This window comes from Tamandua tetradactyla, chromosome 10, assembly GCF_023851605.1.
Source record: "Tamandua tetradactyla isolate mTamTet1 chromosome 10, mTamTet1.pri, whole genome shotgun sequence".
NCBI classification, from domain to species: domain Eukaryota; kingdom Metazoa; phylum Chordata; class Mammalia; order Pilosa; family Myrmecophagidae; genus Tamandua; species Tamandua tetradactyla.
This window is the reverse complement of record NC_135336.1, coordinates 85,044,074-85,057,433: the sequence shown is the minus strand read 5'-3', so window position 1 is coordinate 85,057,433 and position 13,360 is coordinate 85,044,074. Positions and strand designations below refer to the sequence as shown.

Below are 13,360 nucleotides of genomic sequence, written 5' to 3'. Positions count from 1 at the left end.
CATCAGGCTGTGCTGCTCACCTTCATTTTTCCAAAGTGGTGAATGTGGCAGCAACCTAACACCTGCTTTTGGCTCAGCTAATAAAACCAAAGACAACAGGACTAGAAATCTAATGCCATGTTCTGCTACTGTTACCACCTTCAAAACTGTTCTCTTCCTTTAATGTGCTATGAAGTTTTCTAATAAATTTCTATAGTTTTCTCTTGATGAGTTCAGACTTCTAACATTCAACTCCTTTAGCTAGAGCACATTGGTTCCCGCCTGTGGTTGATTTTGTCCCCCTACACCGCCCCAGAACATGGGCCAGTGGTCTGGAAGTGAATGAGGAATCGCTGATTTCTGTTTCATAGTGTCTGAAGATAATATCTTCTCTTCCCAGGATTGTTATTGTGGAACTGGGGCAAGTGAGCTGGAATTTCTAGAGAAAAGCAAGTCCTAGTTAGAGAAACATCCTTCTGTAATGGTCTTAGGAGTGAGTTTGGAGCACGTAGAACTTTTGACAACTTCCTGCTATGCTAATAAAGCTAGATTCTCTCAGCTTCTTCATCTCTTTTTGCAGTTAGTTTCCCTTCAAGTTGTTTAAGAAAAAAACCACTCTTCTGTAACAACACCGTTTTTATTGGCTTCCAAACAAGCTCTGTTGTATTTCCATTCATAAAGCAGAGCATCCTAGTTTTCATATAACTGGTTCCTAATATATTGGGTCTGTGGGATCATTGTTACATTTGGGATTTTCTTACAATGAAACACATCTCTTGCCAGATCCCTCTGCCACTCTCACTGTATTCTCCTTACCCTTTGTAGACCTGCAGTGAGAAGAATACCAACTTGCATGAGTATGGCATGTTGCTGCCGTGTGGAATCGACAAGTTCCGAGGGGTGGAGTTTGTCTGCTGCCCCCTGGCAGATGAAAGTGACAGTATCGATTCCGCAGATGCAGAAGAGGATGACTCAGATGTCTGGTGGGGTGGAGCAGATACAGACTACGCAGATGGGAGGTAAGGTGGCCTTTATGTTCCCCTTATTGAACCTTAAACACCTAGTGTATGATTTTCATACCCTTCTCCAACAGATGTCTTTCTAGTTCTCACCAAAAGGATCTCTGCCCACCCTTTTTTATTTTATGGAATAAAAAAGTTCTAACCATAAATTCCTGTTATGATTATAATATGTCATTTAATTTTAATTTATTTGATCAGTGACTACAGCATTCATTTAAATTTTTTGACTTTTTATATTTGTTTTTTTCATTGCATTTAAAAATTCTTTAAATAATGAAATTTACTTATTTATGTAGTAGTTTTAGGTCAATAAAAAAATTGGACAGCGAGTGAAGAGTTCCCATTTTACTTCTCCCTTCCACCCCCACCCAGCCACACACACATTTTTTTCACTTGTTATTAACATGTTACATTAGTGTGGTGCATTTGTTACAATTAATAAGATAATATTGATTGAATGATATCATTTGTAACCAACATCCAAAGTTCATATTAGGTTTACTCTTTGTATATACTGTTCTATGGGTTTTGACAAATGTGTAATGTTATTAAGATATTATAGAAAATATTTTCATTGCCCTCAAATTCCTGGATTTTAACTATTATTATTATTATTATTTTTTTGGTGCATGGTCTGGGAATTGACCCTAACTATTTGTTTTTAATATCAGGAGTTCCCACTAATATACATCTAACAGAATTAAAATTTGACTGAATGTAGAATATTCTATTTTGGTCTGTAATTAAAAATATTTTTAAAACTTTTATTTCAACTATTAGCTAAATGTCAACTCTTCTTTTTAAGGAAATGGTCCCCCTTTCCCCTTTAACATCTTCTTTTTTTAGGGGGGGGCGGCGTATGGGCTGGGAATTGAACCCAGGTCCCCCAGAAGACAGGCGAGCATTCTACCACTGAACCACCTGTGTCCACTCCCCCCCAACATCTTATTCTATTCCTTCATGACAGAAGTTAGTTATAAATATTTGCTAAAATTATTCAATCATTCTTCTCTTTGTTGTTGAGAAAGGCATTTTCACTTCTTTTGCTTTGGGTTATTAATCTCATTATTTGGGTATGTCCAATGACTTTTATTTTTATTCTCATTTTAAATTGAAAATAAATATCCGTATTCAAATCTAAAATTATAAAACTGGAATCTTGTAGTTAGGAATGCCATCAGGTTCAGTCACCCATTTCTTGCTTCATCAACCCCCAAAATGTGATTTTATCCCTCCTGTATCTTTTTTCCTTCAGTATCTGAAGATGTTCCCTAGTGTCACAGATTTCCAAATAAAACATTACATTTGAACCACAAGACTTATCGTTACTAATATAAGGTTTTATGACTTTCATATAGGCAGGCACAAATTTTGTGCATGAGTGTATACCTTCAGGAACTTCACTGCCTTTTCTTATTAGTTATTAAAACCAGACTTCTTTATACGTAATTGTTGCTCAATTTAACCAGTAAACACTTGTTGTTATTAAGCTCTTTAGTTTCCCTCTTCCCTAAGTTTGAAAAATTGTATTCATTGTAGCAATATATAAAGCTTAACAGACAAATATTTAAAAGAAACAAGAAGGAAGTAAATAAAGAGAAGCTGCATGCAGTCAAATATTTCTCCGTGTTTGTAAAAGGCGAAAGTTAAATAGTCTAAACTCTCCTTTTGCTGGGCAGGAAATGTCACTGAGATCAGGGTTTGCCAATGGGAAAGCTTCTGATCTTTTTCCCATGGACTTCATCATTCAGCTCCTGGGCCAGGGTGCATACCCCACGTTTGTATTTTGTGGCAAATATACAAATGTCCACTGGTTTGGGTTTTATTGCTGCCTTGTCTAAAAGTTGTAGTTTCCCAGTTATTATTGTTCTTCGTAGCTTCTTCATATTCTTTCTCAATTTATAAATTGAGATACGAAAGTTTCAGAGTGACTTATTGAAAAAATTCTTGGCATCAGGACGCTGACCACATTCTATCAACACAACCAGTATTACAAAGGGGAATTTGGTCTGCACAGCCTTTTTAGTTCTTTATCGGCTACTGGGTGTACTTGATTTCATATTTTTTCCTCTTGACTATATACTTAGTAAAATAATTCAAGTTAAGGCATGTAAATGAAGCATGCTTCCTCCTGGTTGGTGTTAAAAGTGTTGGGACTTAACTGTGTTCTTGGTACTTTGTAACAAGATTAGTGACCTGACATGCACGGCAATTCATATGCAAGGGACTTGGGAATTAAAACTTGGTGTTTTTATCGCTTCTTGGCCTTTTGGCTAAGATCAAGTGTAGTATCTGTTCTTATCAGTTTAATATCTGATACGTCCTCTATCTGAAGACAATATATTAAATGGATTTTTGGAGTTGGGAGATGGAATAGGAGCTTGCTCCGTCCACTCCACACATTGACCTGGTATTGCAGTATTTCCAGGAATGGTGCACCACCTCCTGGGAGAACAGTAAATGTAAAAAAGTCTTAAAAAATTGGTATTTTTGTTTCATACTGAGGATGTTTATGCCTTTCCCAGGTCCTCATTCCCATTTTTGAAATTTTCTATGTCTTGTAAACCTTCCTGTTTATTGGTAATCAATTTCAGTGTGTCCCAATCTTTTCCTTATGCCCCCTTCCAACTTACTGACTTAATTGAAAGCCTCTCAATCAGTGCCCATTTCTTCTCCTGGACGCAGACCCACAGGGTTTCCCCATCTGGCTTTTGATTCCTTACTTATTTATTACCATTAGTCAGTAACCATACCTTTTTTTGATAACCGTCTCTTCCATTATATACTACTCTCTCCAATTGCTAAACTACAGCTCTCTATTATACCATTTTTTAAAGAATTTTCTATTTTTTTAATTGTGAAAAATAACATATATACAAAAAAAGCAATAAATTTCGAAGCACACCATGACAATAATAGAACAGATTTCAGAATTTGGTGTGGGTTACAGTTACACAATTTTAAGTTTTCTTCTGGCTGCTCCAAGACACTGGAAACTAAAAGAAATACCAATATAATGATTCAGCAGTCATACTCATTTGTTAATTCCTTTCTACTCTGTTATAACTCTACCTTTTCCTTTGATCTTTCTCCTACTCTATTTGGGCTATGCCCATTCTAACTGTTTCATGTTGGAAAGGGCTGTCAGAAGTATGGCATAGGGGAATGGAACTAGGTGATTTTCTGGAGAGGCCAACCCCTTTGACTTTCAGTACTTATCTGGCTTAGGAACCCATCTGGAAGTTGTAGGTTTCTGGAAAGTAATCATCATGCAAGGAACCTTTGTAAAATCTCAAATAAAGCCCTGGGTGTTCTTTAGGGTTGGCAGGAATGGTTTTGGTTGGGATTTGGCCAACCATGGTAAATAGGAGTATCTAGCTGAAGCTTGCTTAATAGTAGCCTCCAGGGTAGCCTCTTGAATCTATTTGAACTCTCCCAGCCACTGATACCTTATTTGTTGTAATTCTTTTTCCCCTTTGGTAAGGATGTCATTTCTCTCTGACGTTTTTCTTCTAATCTTTTACCAGAAACACCAGAAACACCATCAGGTCCTACTGAAGTTCACCTTTCTCTCATAATCACTTCCGCAATTCAGGCTCCATTCCATTATCTTATTTTTATCTTCTGGCCTTTCTAATCAGGGTGAACCCAAAGGGCAAGTGTTTTATATATTCCATTGTCCATCATCAACTTGTTAATATTCTTCACATTTATTAGCCACATTTTTGCCAATTCCCCATATCTAGGGAAAATTTTTCACTTTATTTTATTCTGAGTTATCTGAGGTTGATGTATCAAGTTATATAAGTCTATTACTTAATTGCATTTCTAATTCGTGATGTGATATCATCTGGGATCTTAATATTACAAGATACACATAATTATCCCTATTATGTGTTATCCCTATTACGTGTGCCTGTCACCTTCCACATAGCAGTTGATCTAAGCCAGCACCATTCTCCTTGGATATCAACATCACCGTCTTTTTTTTTTTTAGGAGCAGTCCTTTCATTTTTTAAAGTTACTTATCTTTTCATTGATGATATGTAATCAATGTATGTAATCATCTGAAGTGTACCATCAGTGGTTCACAATATCATCATACAACTTTTTTTCTTTTTCATGAAAAATAACCTAAATACAGAAAAGCAATAAATTTCAAAGCACATTCAACAATTAGTTGTAGAGCAGATTTCAGAGTTTGATATGGGTTACAGTTTCACAATTTTAGGTTTTTACTTCTGCCTGCTCTAAGATACTGGAGACCAAAAGAAATATCAATATAATGATTCCATAATCATCCTAATTTATTGAACCCTGCCTTCTATCTGTAATTCCACCATCACCTTTGACCTTGCTCCCACTCTTTAGGGGGTATTTGGTCTATGCCCATTCTAACTTTTTCACATTGGAAAGGGCTGTCAGTACTATGGGATGGGGAATGGAATTAGTTGATGTTCTGGAAGGGTTGACCCCTCTGGACCCATCTGGAGGTTGTAGGGTTCTAGAAAATTACTCTAATGCATGGAACCTTTGTAGAATCTTATATATTGCCCTAGGTATTCTTCAGGATTGGCAGGAATGGTTTTGGTTATGGTTTGGCAAGTTATGATAGGTAGCAATGTCTAACTGAAATATATGTAAGTGGCCTCTCGACTCTCTGAACTCTGTCAGCCACTGATACCTTATTTGTTACACTTCTTTCCCCTTTTTGGTCAGGATGGCATTGTTGATCTCATGGTGCCAGGGCCAGGCTCATCCCTGAGAGTCATCTCCCACAATACCAGGTAGACTTTCACCCCTGAATGTCATGTCCCACATAGGGGTGAGGGCAATGATTTCACTTGCAGAGTTGGGCTTGGGGTGGGGTGGGGGGGCACATCTGAGCAACAAAAGAAGTCTACTGGAAGTAACTCTTAGGCATACCTATGGGTAGGCTAAGCTTCTCTGCTGCATACATAAGCTTTACAGGAGGGATCCTCAATATCAAGGGCTTGGCCTATTGGTTTGGGTGTCCCTAATGTTTGACACAGTATCAGGAGTTTCCCTGGTTGTAATGTTTAGTAGTTCCATAGTTTTTCCTTAAAAGCAATCCTTATATTGTATTTTTTCCTGCTAATTTTGGGGGTTTTTTTTTTGCATTTTTATCAAAATATTTTCACATGCCAGTCAAGCTATCCAAGGTACGTGATCAGTTAGTTGTTCACAGTATCATCATATTGTTGGTGCATTTGTCCCATCACCCTCTTTCATACTCTGCCAATACCTCTTACCAGTCACCTTTGTAAATTTGCGGGGCATTCAGTATGTACTCAGTGCATGTGTGTCAAATAAATAAATGAGCTTTCCCCTCTAACCTCAACATCTCTCCGTCCATTCCTCATCCCTTTGTTTCCTTTGTTCCTTTTTATGATTGCATTCTACCTGGACTGTTCATAGCTATTGGCAAAAACGCAACAGAAATATGACTTGATGCATATAGAATATAATAAAAATATAATTATTCTTATAGCCATTTAAAAAAAAATGAAAAGAGGGTGCATGGGTAGCTTAATGGTTTGAATGCCCGCCTTCCATGTGGGAGACCTGGGTTCGAGTCCCAGACTATGCACCAAAAAAAAAAAAAAAAGAAAAGAAACACGTGAATTTAATTTTAACAGGGTATTTCATTTAACCCAATATACCTAAAATATTATTTCAATGTGGACCAATATGGAAAAATTATTAATAAGATATTCATTTCTTTGTTTGGTTTGTTTCATGTCTTCAAAATCCAATTTGTATCTATCACTTAAAGCACTTTTCAGATTGAACTTGGTACATTGCAAATGCTCAGTAGCCACAGGTGGCTGATGGTTGCCATATAGGACAGTATAGGTCAGATGAACTGAAAATTTCTTACTTCTTGTTATTCTCCACTAGGATGAATGGTTTATATAACTGGATAATGCAACCTCATCAATGGTTTGAATGTTTATTACTTAAATTGTTCAGGTTTTAGGATTTAAAAAGTTGGTTTCAGCTTATAGCAGGTAGGATACTGCATCACTTGCAGCACCTTTTTTTTTTTAACTTTTTTTATTGTATAGTATAACATATATTCTTCTCCCCCTTTTGGTCAGAATGTAATTGTTAATCCCATGGTGCCAGGTCTGGATTCATCCCTGGGAATCATCTCCCACTTCCCCAGGGAGACTTTCACCCCTGCGTGTCATGTCCCATGTAGAGGGAAGGGCAATGATTTCACTTGCAGAGTTGGACTTAGAGAGACTGAGGCCACATCTGAGCAACAAAAGTGGTTATCCAAAAGTAACTCTTAGGCATGCTTATAGGTAGTCTAAGCTTCTCCACTACCTACATAAGCTTCACAAGAGTAAGCCTTATGATCGAGGGCATGGCCTATTGATTTGGGTATCCCTAAGGTTGACACAGTATCAGGGGATTCCCTGATGGTAAGGTTTAATAGTTCTATAGTCTTTCCCCCTTCCCTCAGGGGACTTTGCCAATACTTTTAAATTATCTGCTTAATATACTCTAGGATGTTTCCAGGCATTACAATAATCTTTACAGGATTAAAGGACTTCTTTCTTATTCTGGGCTCCCTGAGTTTCAGTTGTTCAGATGAGCTATACAGATAGGTTGAATTAGATTATGCACTACAGAAAATTTCAGTTCCAGATCCAATAAACCTTTCTCCAATTGGTCTCAAAGAGTATGTGTGGTTCTAAAAAATAGACACTGTCTTCCTTACCCCTGTGTTCTGAATTACTTTAACCCCAACCTGTTTGGCTTCATTCTTGTCTCTCTATATCAGGTTGTATATATAAAACAGCCTCTCAAAATCCAGAAATAATAATCACCCCTCAAGACTTAATGTGTCTGCTCTCAAAGCTTACAATCTAGGTCCCTGTTTTCTTATAAGCATTTTCTAAAGGTGACCATACCATTGTTGCTTTTTGTTTCTGGCTTATTTTATCTCACCAAATGTCCCACATGTTCATTCACATCGTTGCATGCCTCACGACATTGTTCCTGGTATACACCATTGTTCGCCAATCCACTTCTCCGTCAGTACATCCTTCAGCCACCTGCATTCACTGGTCATCATGTAAGTGCACAGTCCATCAACATTCTCAATTTAAGATAATCCCGTTGTTCCCAAGAGACAGAAGACCGATGAACACACCCTTACCAAATAGAAAATCTAAACCTCCTCTTAACTCTTGTCCCTCCCCCCATTATTTACCCCTGCTGTTGACTGTGGTAGCAGCACTTCATTTTGGAACCTATTTTTCTGTTAATTGTGTGGGCAGGTTTGCTTCTTTCCTCACCTGACATTGCCACTGGGCAAAGTGAGAGAGAGACTGCATCCCCTGGGTTCCTGCCCACTAGCAGGCTCCTAGTTCCAAGAACCAGCTCTCATTTGTGACATTTGAAATGAAGGATCAGTAGAGAAATTTAACACACCTGACTTTATAATGTCTGCAGGGGGTGATACATGACAGTTTATCAAGAGGACAGAAAGAGGAGAAGTTTTGATCCTCCCAAAACACAATTTGATCCACAGTTTAATGTACTTTCTTGGTAGGCAATGAGCAATGAGACTTTTTTACTTAGAAGAAGAATGTTTCTCAATTGCTGAAGAAGTATTAGGAGAAGCAGTCTTAGTGGGATAAGCTCTATTTTATGACCTCATGGAAAAACAGTTCTTTCAAAAGATTGACTACACGCAAAACAGGTATTGGAGTTCCCAACTTTAATTTGTGGGTGTATTCTGAAAGATGCATTATTTAGTCCTCCAGTGTTAGAGATGGTTATTAAGTTCTCAGACCACGTCATAATACCTGTCTTATGTTAAAAGTACCACAGATCGCAGGCCTTATAGGTAAGAATTTTTTTCCTGTGGGAAATCAGTTGGGAAACTAACATGTGGTCCCAGTCACATATCTACTCTCGCCCTGGGAATGAGGAACTGGAGGGCAGCATTCTCTCTGGAACCACATAATTCTCTGGGGTTGTTGAATTTGTGGAACAAATGACACATTTTATACTTTACCCTGGAATATATCCATCTTGTAGAGAGATATTGATTCTAGTTTTCAGATATATCCGTTAAGTTTTTATTTATCATATTCCTGGGTCTTTTTCTTGCATTTAAATTTCACTTAGCTATAGAACACTTTAAAATCATAAAAATTATTTTTGAAAATCAGTAGTTGAAAAACTTTGACAGCTCATTTTTCTGGAAGAGTGGACATAATTACAGAAATATATATATATATTTAGATTTATAAACACCAATGAGAATGAGCAAGCCAAGTATTCTTAATTCTTTATCATCTCTTTACTGCTAATAAACTTTATATATGCCTTCAGCATTTTTTCTCCTCCAAAATATATCAAATACATTTTGTTTCTCAGACATAAAATTTGATGTTGCACAAGCCTCATAAAAAAATGAAAGAATACTGACACACCTCATTTTACCAAACTGATGGTTCAGGTTTTTATTATACAATAATGAGTGATGAAGTCCTTCCTGTTGAATGACTATGTGGATGAGAATACCATATTTCCTTTTTGTTCTTAAAAATATACTTCTTATATTAGTTCTTGAGTTTGAAAAAGTTTCTATAGGATATTGTCTTTTGTAGACTAATGATCTAGGATTTCACATAAGTAATGAATTTCATTCATCTTCTCAGTCATGTAATAACTGTAAAATTTGTCTCCTGTCACTTTTCTGTTTGCCAAAATATGTTGCAAATGAAAAATTCTGATTTTCAACTGTACTAAATGAAAGTCTCCAGACTTCTTTCTTACTGTCTTAAAAGATGATGCAGTATTTTGGGAACACAATAATAAAACTGAAAGATGATTCCTGGCCCATGTACTTCCCAAGGTAAACAAAGCAAAACAAACAAATGAAACCAAACAAACAAATTCAACAGATGGTACTGCAATAACGGGATTCTCACATGGACAAAGAATGAAATGTGGCTCCCACCATATAGCATAAACCCTCCCCCCAAAAATAAACTGAAAGATGATCTGATAATTTCCCCATTGCATTATCCTTCTGGGCAGTTCCATTGTTTTTTCATTTTCTTATAGTTACGATAGTTGATGAGTAATGATGAAATAATTCCTGGGGTAATGAAATAGCAAAGTCCTCCCCAAAATAGGGGAAAGATTCCTCATGTATCTTAGATATATAAAAACATCCAATAGACTCATGGTAATTGCAAGAGAAAGTGAATTTTGTTCTATTTAAAAATAAATAAAATTTCTTTAAGAAAGAAGAAAAATCAGAAATTTGAATTCCTACAAGTCATTGCAGCCATTCAAAAATACGGTCAAAAGTATTATTGGTGTAGTATACCATGATGGTATTCTGATAGTTAACAGCCTTATCCTGCTTACCAGGAGTTTTTTGTTTTTTTCTTTTAAACATGGGCAAGCATCAGAAATAGAACCTGGGTCTCCAGCATGGCAGGAGAGAACTCTGCTGAGTAGTTTAAATTTATTTTGAAGTTCATTTCACTTCATGAGTTAAAATACTTGGCATAATTTTCTACAGGTTAGATGTTCAACAGATATTTGAGTTGAATTGAATTAGCATTCATATCAAATATATCCACAGGTGTAGCTGTTGCAACTCAAGGTTAACATACATAATTAAAACTAATTGGTCTTAAGAAAAAACTGCTAGAGAATATCAATTTAAACATGCAATACCTAAGTGAAATTGCATCAGGTGTTTAAACTAAAAATATTGGGAAAGAAATTCTGGGACACAGGAAAATTTTATAACTTTTTAGCATTTTTCCTGTAGTTCCCACTTTAATATATCTGCATTGTTTCAACAAGTAAAATAAAATTGCTGTTACTGTTCAAGGTAAGAGTCATCTCCATTTGGGATTTCAGATAAAAGTCTATTTTTAGAGTGGCCTTCTTATTTGACCCAGCAAGCCTGTTTTTTTGTTCCCTCGTGTCAAGATGAAGCTCTTTCCAAAAAATAACAGTAGGAAAAAAAATTAGGAGGATAAGTTATGAGATTAATTGAACTCTTATTAGCTATTGACGAGCATTTTGTGGTTTTAAAAATGAATAAGCAGCAGTTTAGAGCAGTGGTTCTTAATTGGGGGCGATTTTGCCACCCAAGAGACCCTTGGAAATTTCTGGAGACATTTTGGTGTTCATGATTTGCATGTGTCTTTGGTGCGGGTAGGGATGGAAGCTGCAAGGAAGCTCCTACAAGAAAGAAATACCAGTAGGGTTGAGGCTGTGAAAACCTGTTTAGAGATTTCTTGGTTCTTTAGCTTAGGAAAGCCAGTGAAATTAGTCCTTAAAGAAAAAGCAAAGAAAAAAAAAAAACAGCAACTTTCATCCAAGGTGTTGCCTCACACAGATCCCCTACAGACAGACATGCAGATTCCCCAGGAGCACACCTCGTGAATGCAGCTTTTGCTGAAATGGGAATGTTTGCTATCGAAACAAATTTTCCAAACGTAACTCCATTCACAGCTAAAAATTCTGTCATCAAAATGTACTTTAATAACAACAGATGATTCAGGCTTCTTATTTGTGACTTAGTACTTAATCATCTTGTCAAATAACTATACTTTTATTAGTATCACAACTTCCTTTTTGAGTGCAGTAAATACTTGCATATTTTCTGGGAAAAGCTGATCTTGTTTGAAAATAACCAGTGCATTGAAAGACATGGGAGACTGCCTGCATTCAAAATAATTTTCTGTTATAGGTAATTTTGAATATGTTTAAAAGTTGATAAGCAACCTTTTTGAAAGGTAAGGGGTCAGGGGAAATCACTTATAATTTGACTTTATTCCATGTTTTGTGTAGTTTTATTTTAGAGTTTTGTCATATGCATATATTTTAACTCAGTTGCAGCTAAAATATAAAATTTGCTATTTTTTTTACTATTATCATTTTTATTTCCCATTTATAGTTTTCATATTTATCCCATTAATTTTGTACATTAAAGTTTGCCAGACAGTTTTCTTGCTTCCCGTTTTGTATAGCAGGCACACTTTTGAATTCCTTCATGAGTGCAGATTTTCCACCCATATCATGTAATGTGATATTATATATATCATAATATATAATATAGGATGATATGGTATAATAATATGATATGATGTGAAATAAATTGGTTAAATTTCCCAAAATTGGATTACTCATTTAAAGGCTCCCAGTGTTTTGATGGTACTTAAAATGTATCTCCATAAGTTTCATGCCAGTTTACCATGCAACCATCGCTGCATATTCACCAATACTGGATGATATATCATTGTTTTTAATAAAGTAGTCCCTTCCCTTTACCCCCAACCTTTCAGGGTCAATCATATTGTGTTTTATGAAGATATGTGCTGGGCCCTTTGTTAGTTAATAATCATAATCATAATACATAATATTATGAAGACTTACTGGGTTCAAAACACGATTGTAAACACTTTACATATATGAAGTCATTTAATTTTAACAGCTCTTTAGTGTCTGTTGGTTAATTACAGAATTATTTAATAAATGGTATTTGGGCTTTTCCAGATACTTTGCTGATATACTCATTCTTGAGGACTTGAGGTTTTTTATTCTTGTGCCAAGCAGATATTACAAGTATTTCAACTCTAAAATTCATCAGGATCTTTCTCTAGATTCTCATTGTATTAATTCTACATTAATGGAATGTAATTGATAATTGGTATTTTTTTCATCTACCCTACCTACCGTACATGAGAAACACGTGAATCATAACTCTAAAAAAATTATCAATTAATTTACCTTTGATCATAAAATAGAAAGTTAAAAATGCTTGAGTTTTACTGTTAAATTGGTTCCATGGTATTTAATTTAATATTAATCTGCCATGGTATTTAATTTATGAGCCTTCTTGACAGGATAGGTAAGTGGAGAATAACACTAGATTATAAAAATTGCATGGCTCTTTGATCAGTAGCTAGACCATTTACACTTGATCTTAGCCAAAAAGCCAAGAAGCGATTAGACCATTTTAATATTGTTATTGTTTTAAGGTGAATTGGTTATTTCTCGTATCAGTAAGGCAAGGATAATGCGGCTTGTGGGTGCAGGAGGTTAACAACGTATGTTTGTGGAGAGGAAGTAGTAATCCAGTAACCCCAATCCAAGGTAGCATACCTAAATATGGAACACAACAGCATTAATCCTACTCTGACTTGAGGACATTCATGTCTGTGGTTTCATTTTGAGGCTGTTGATCGTGTTCTAGTGTGAATGACAGGAGTATAGATTCACAGTAAAGTCTTCATCTGCCTGGCCTGTATGAACTTCTGGCACAAGAACACATTGACATAGCC

The 13,360-nt window shown here is 36.0% G+C and overlaps 1 protein-coding gene and 1 non-coding gene across 7 annotated transcripts in view; both read left to right on the top strand.

The window, feature by feature from the left end:
* The window catches only part of APP (amyloid beta precursor protein), a 290,703-nt gene that overhangs the window by 133,124 nt on the left and 144,219 nt on the right, over positions 1-13,360 (top strand). For all 6 annotated transcript variants that reach the window (XM_077118781.1, XM_077118780.1, XM_077118779.1 and 3 more), the window contains exon 5: positions 805-998. In XM_077118781.1, the coding sequence (XP_076974896.1) occupies positions 805-998 (194 nt within the window). The remainder of the gene's footprint in view (positions 1-804; positions 999-13,360) is intronic.
* LOC143648999 (U2 spliceosomal RNA) lies at positions 3,255-3,445 on the top strand. Its single transcript, XR_013158881.1, has one exon. It is a non-coding gene; the product is annotated as a U2 spliceosomal RNA (small nuclear RNA).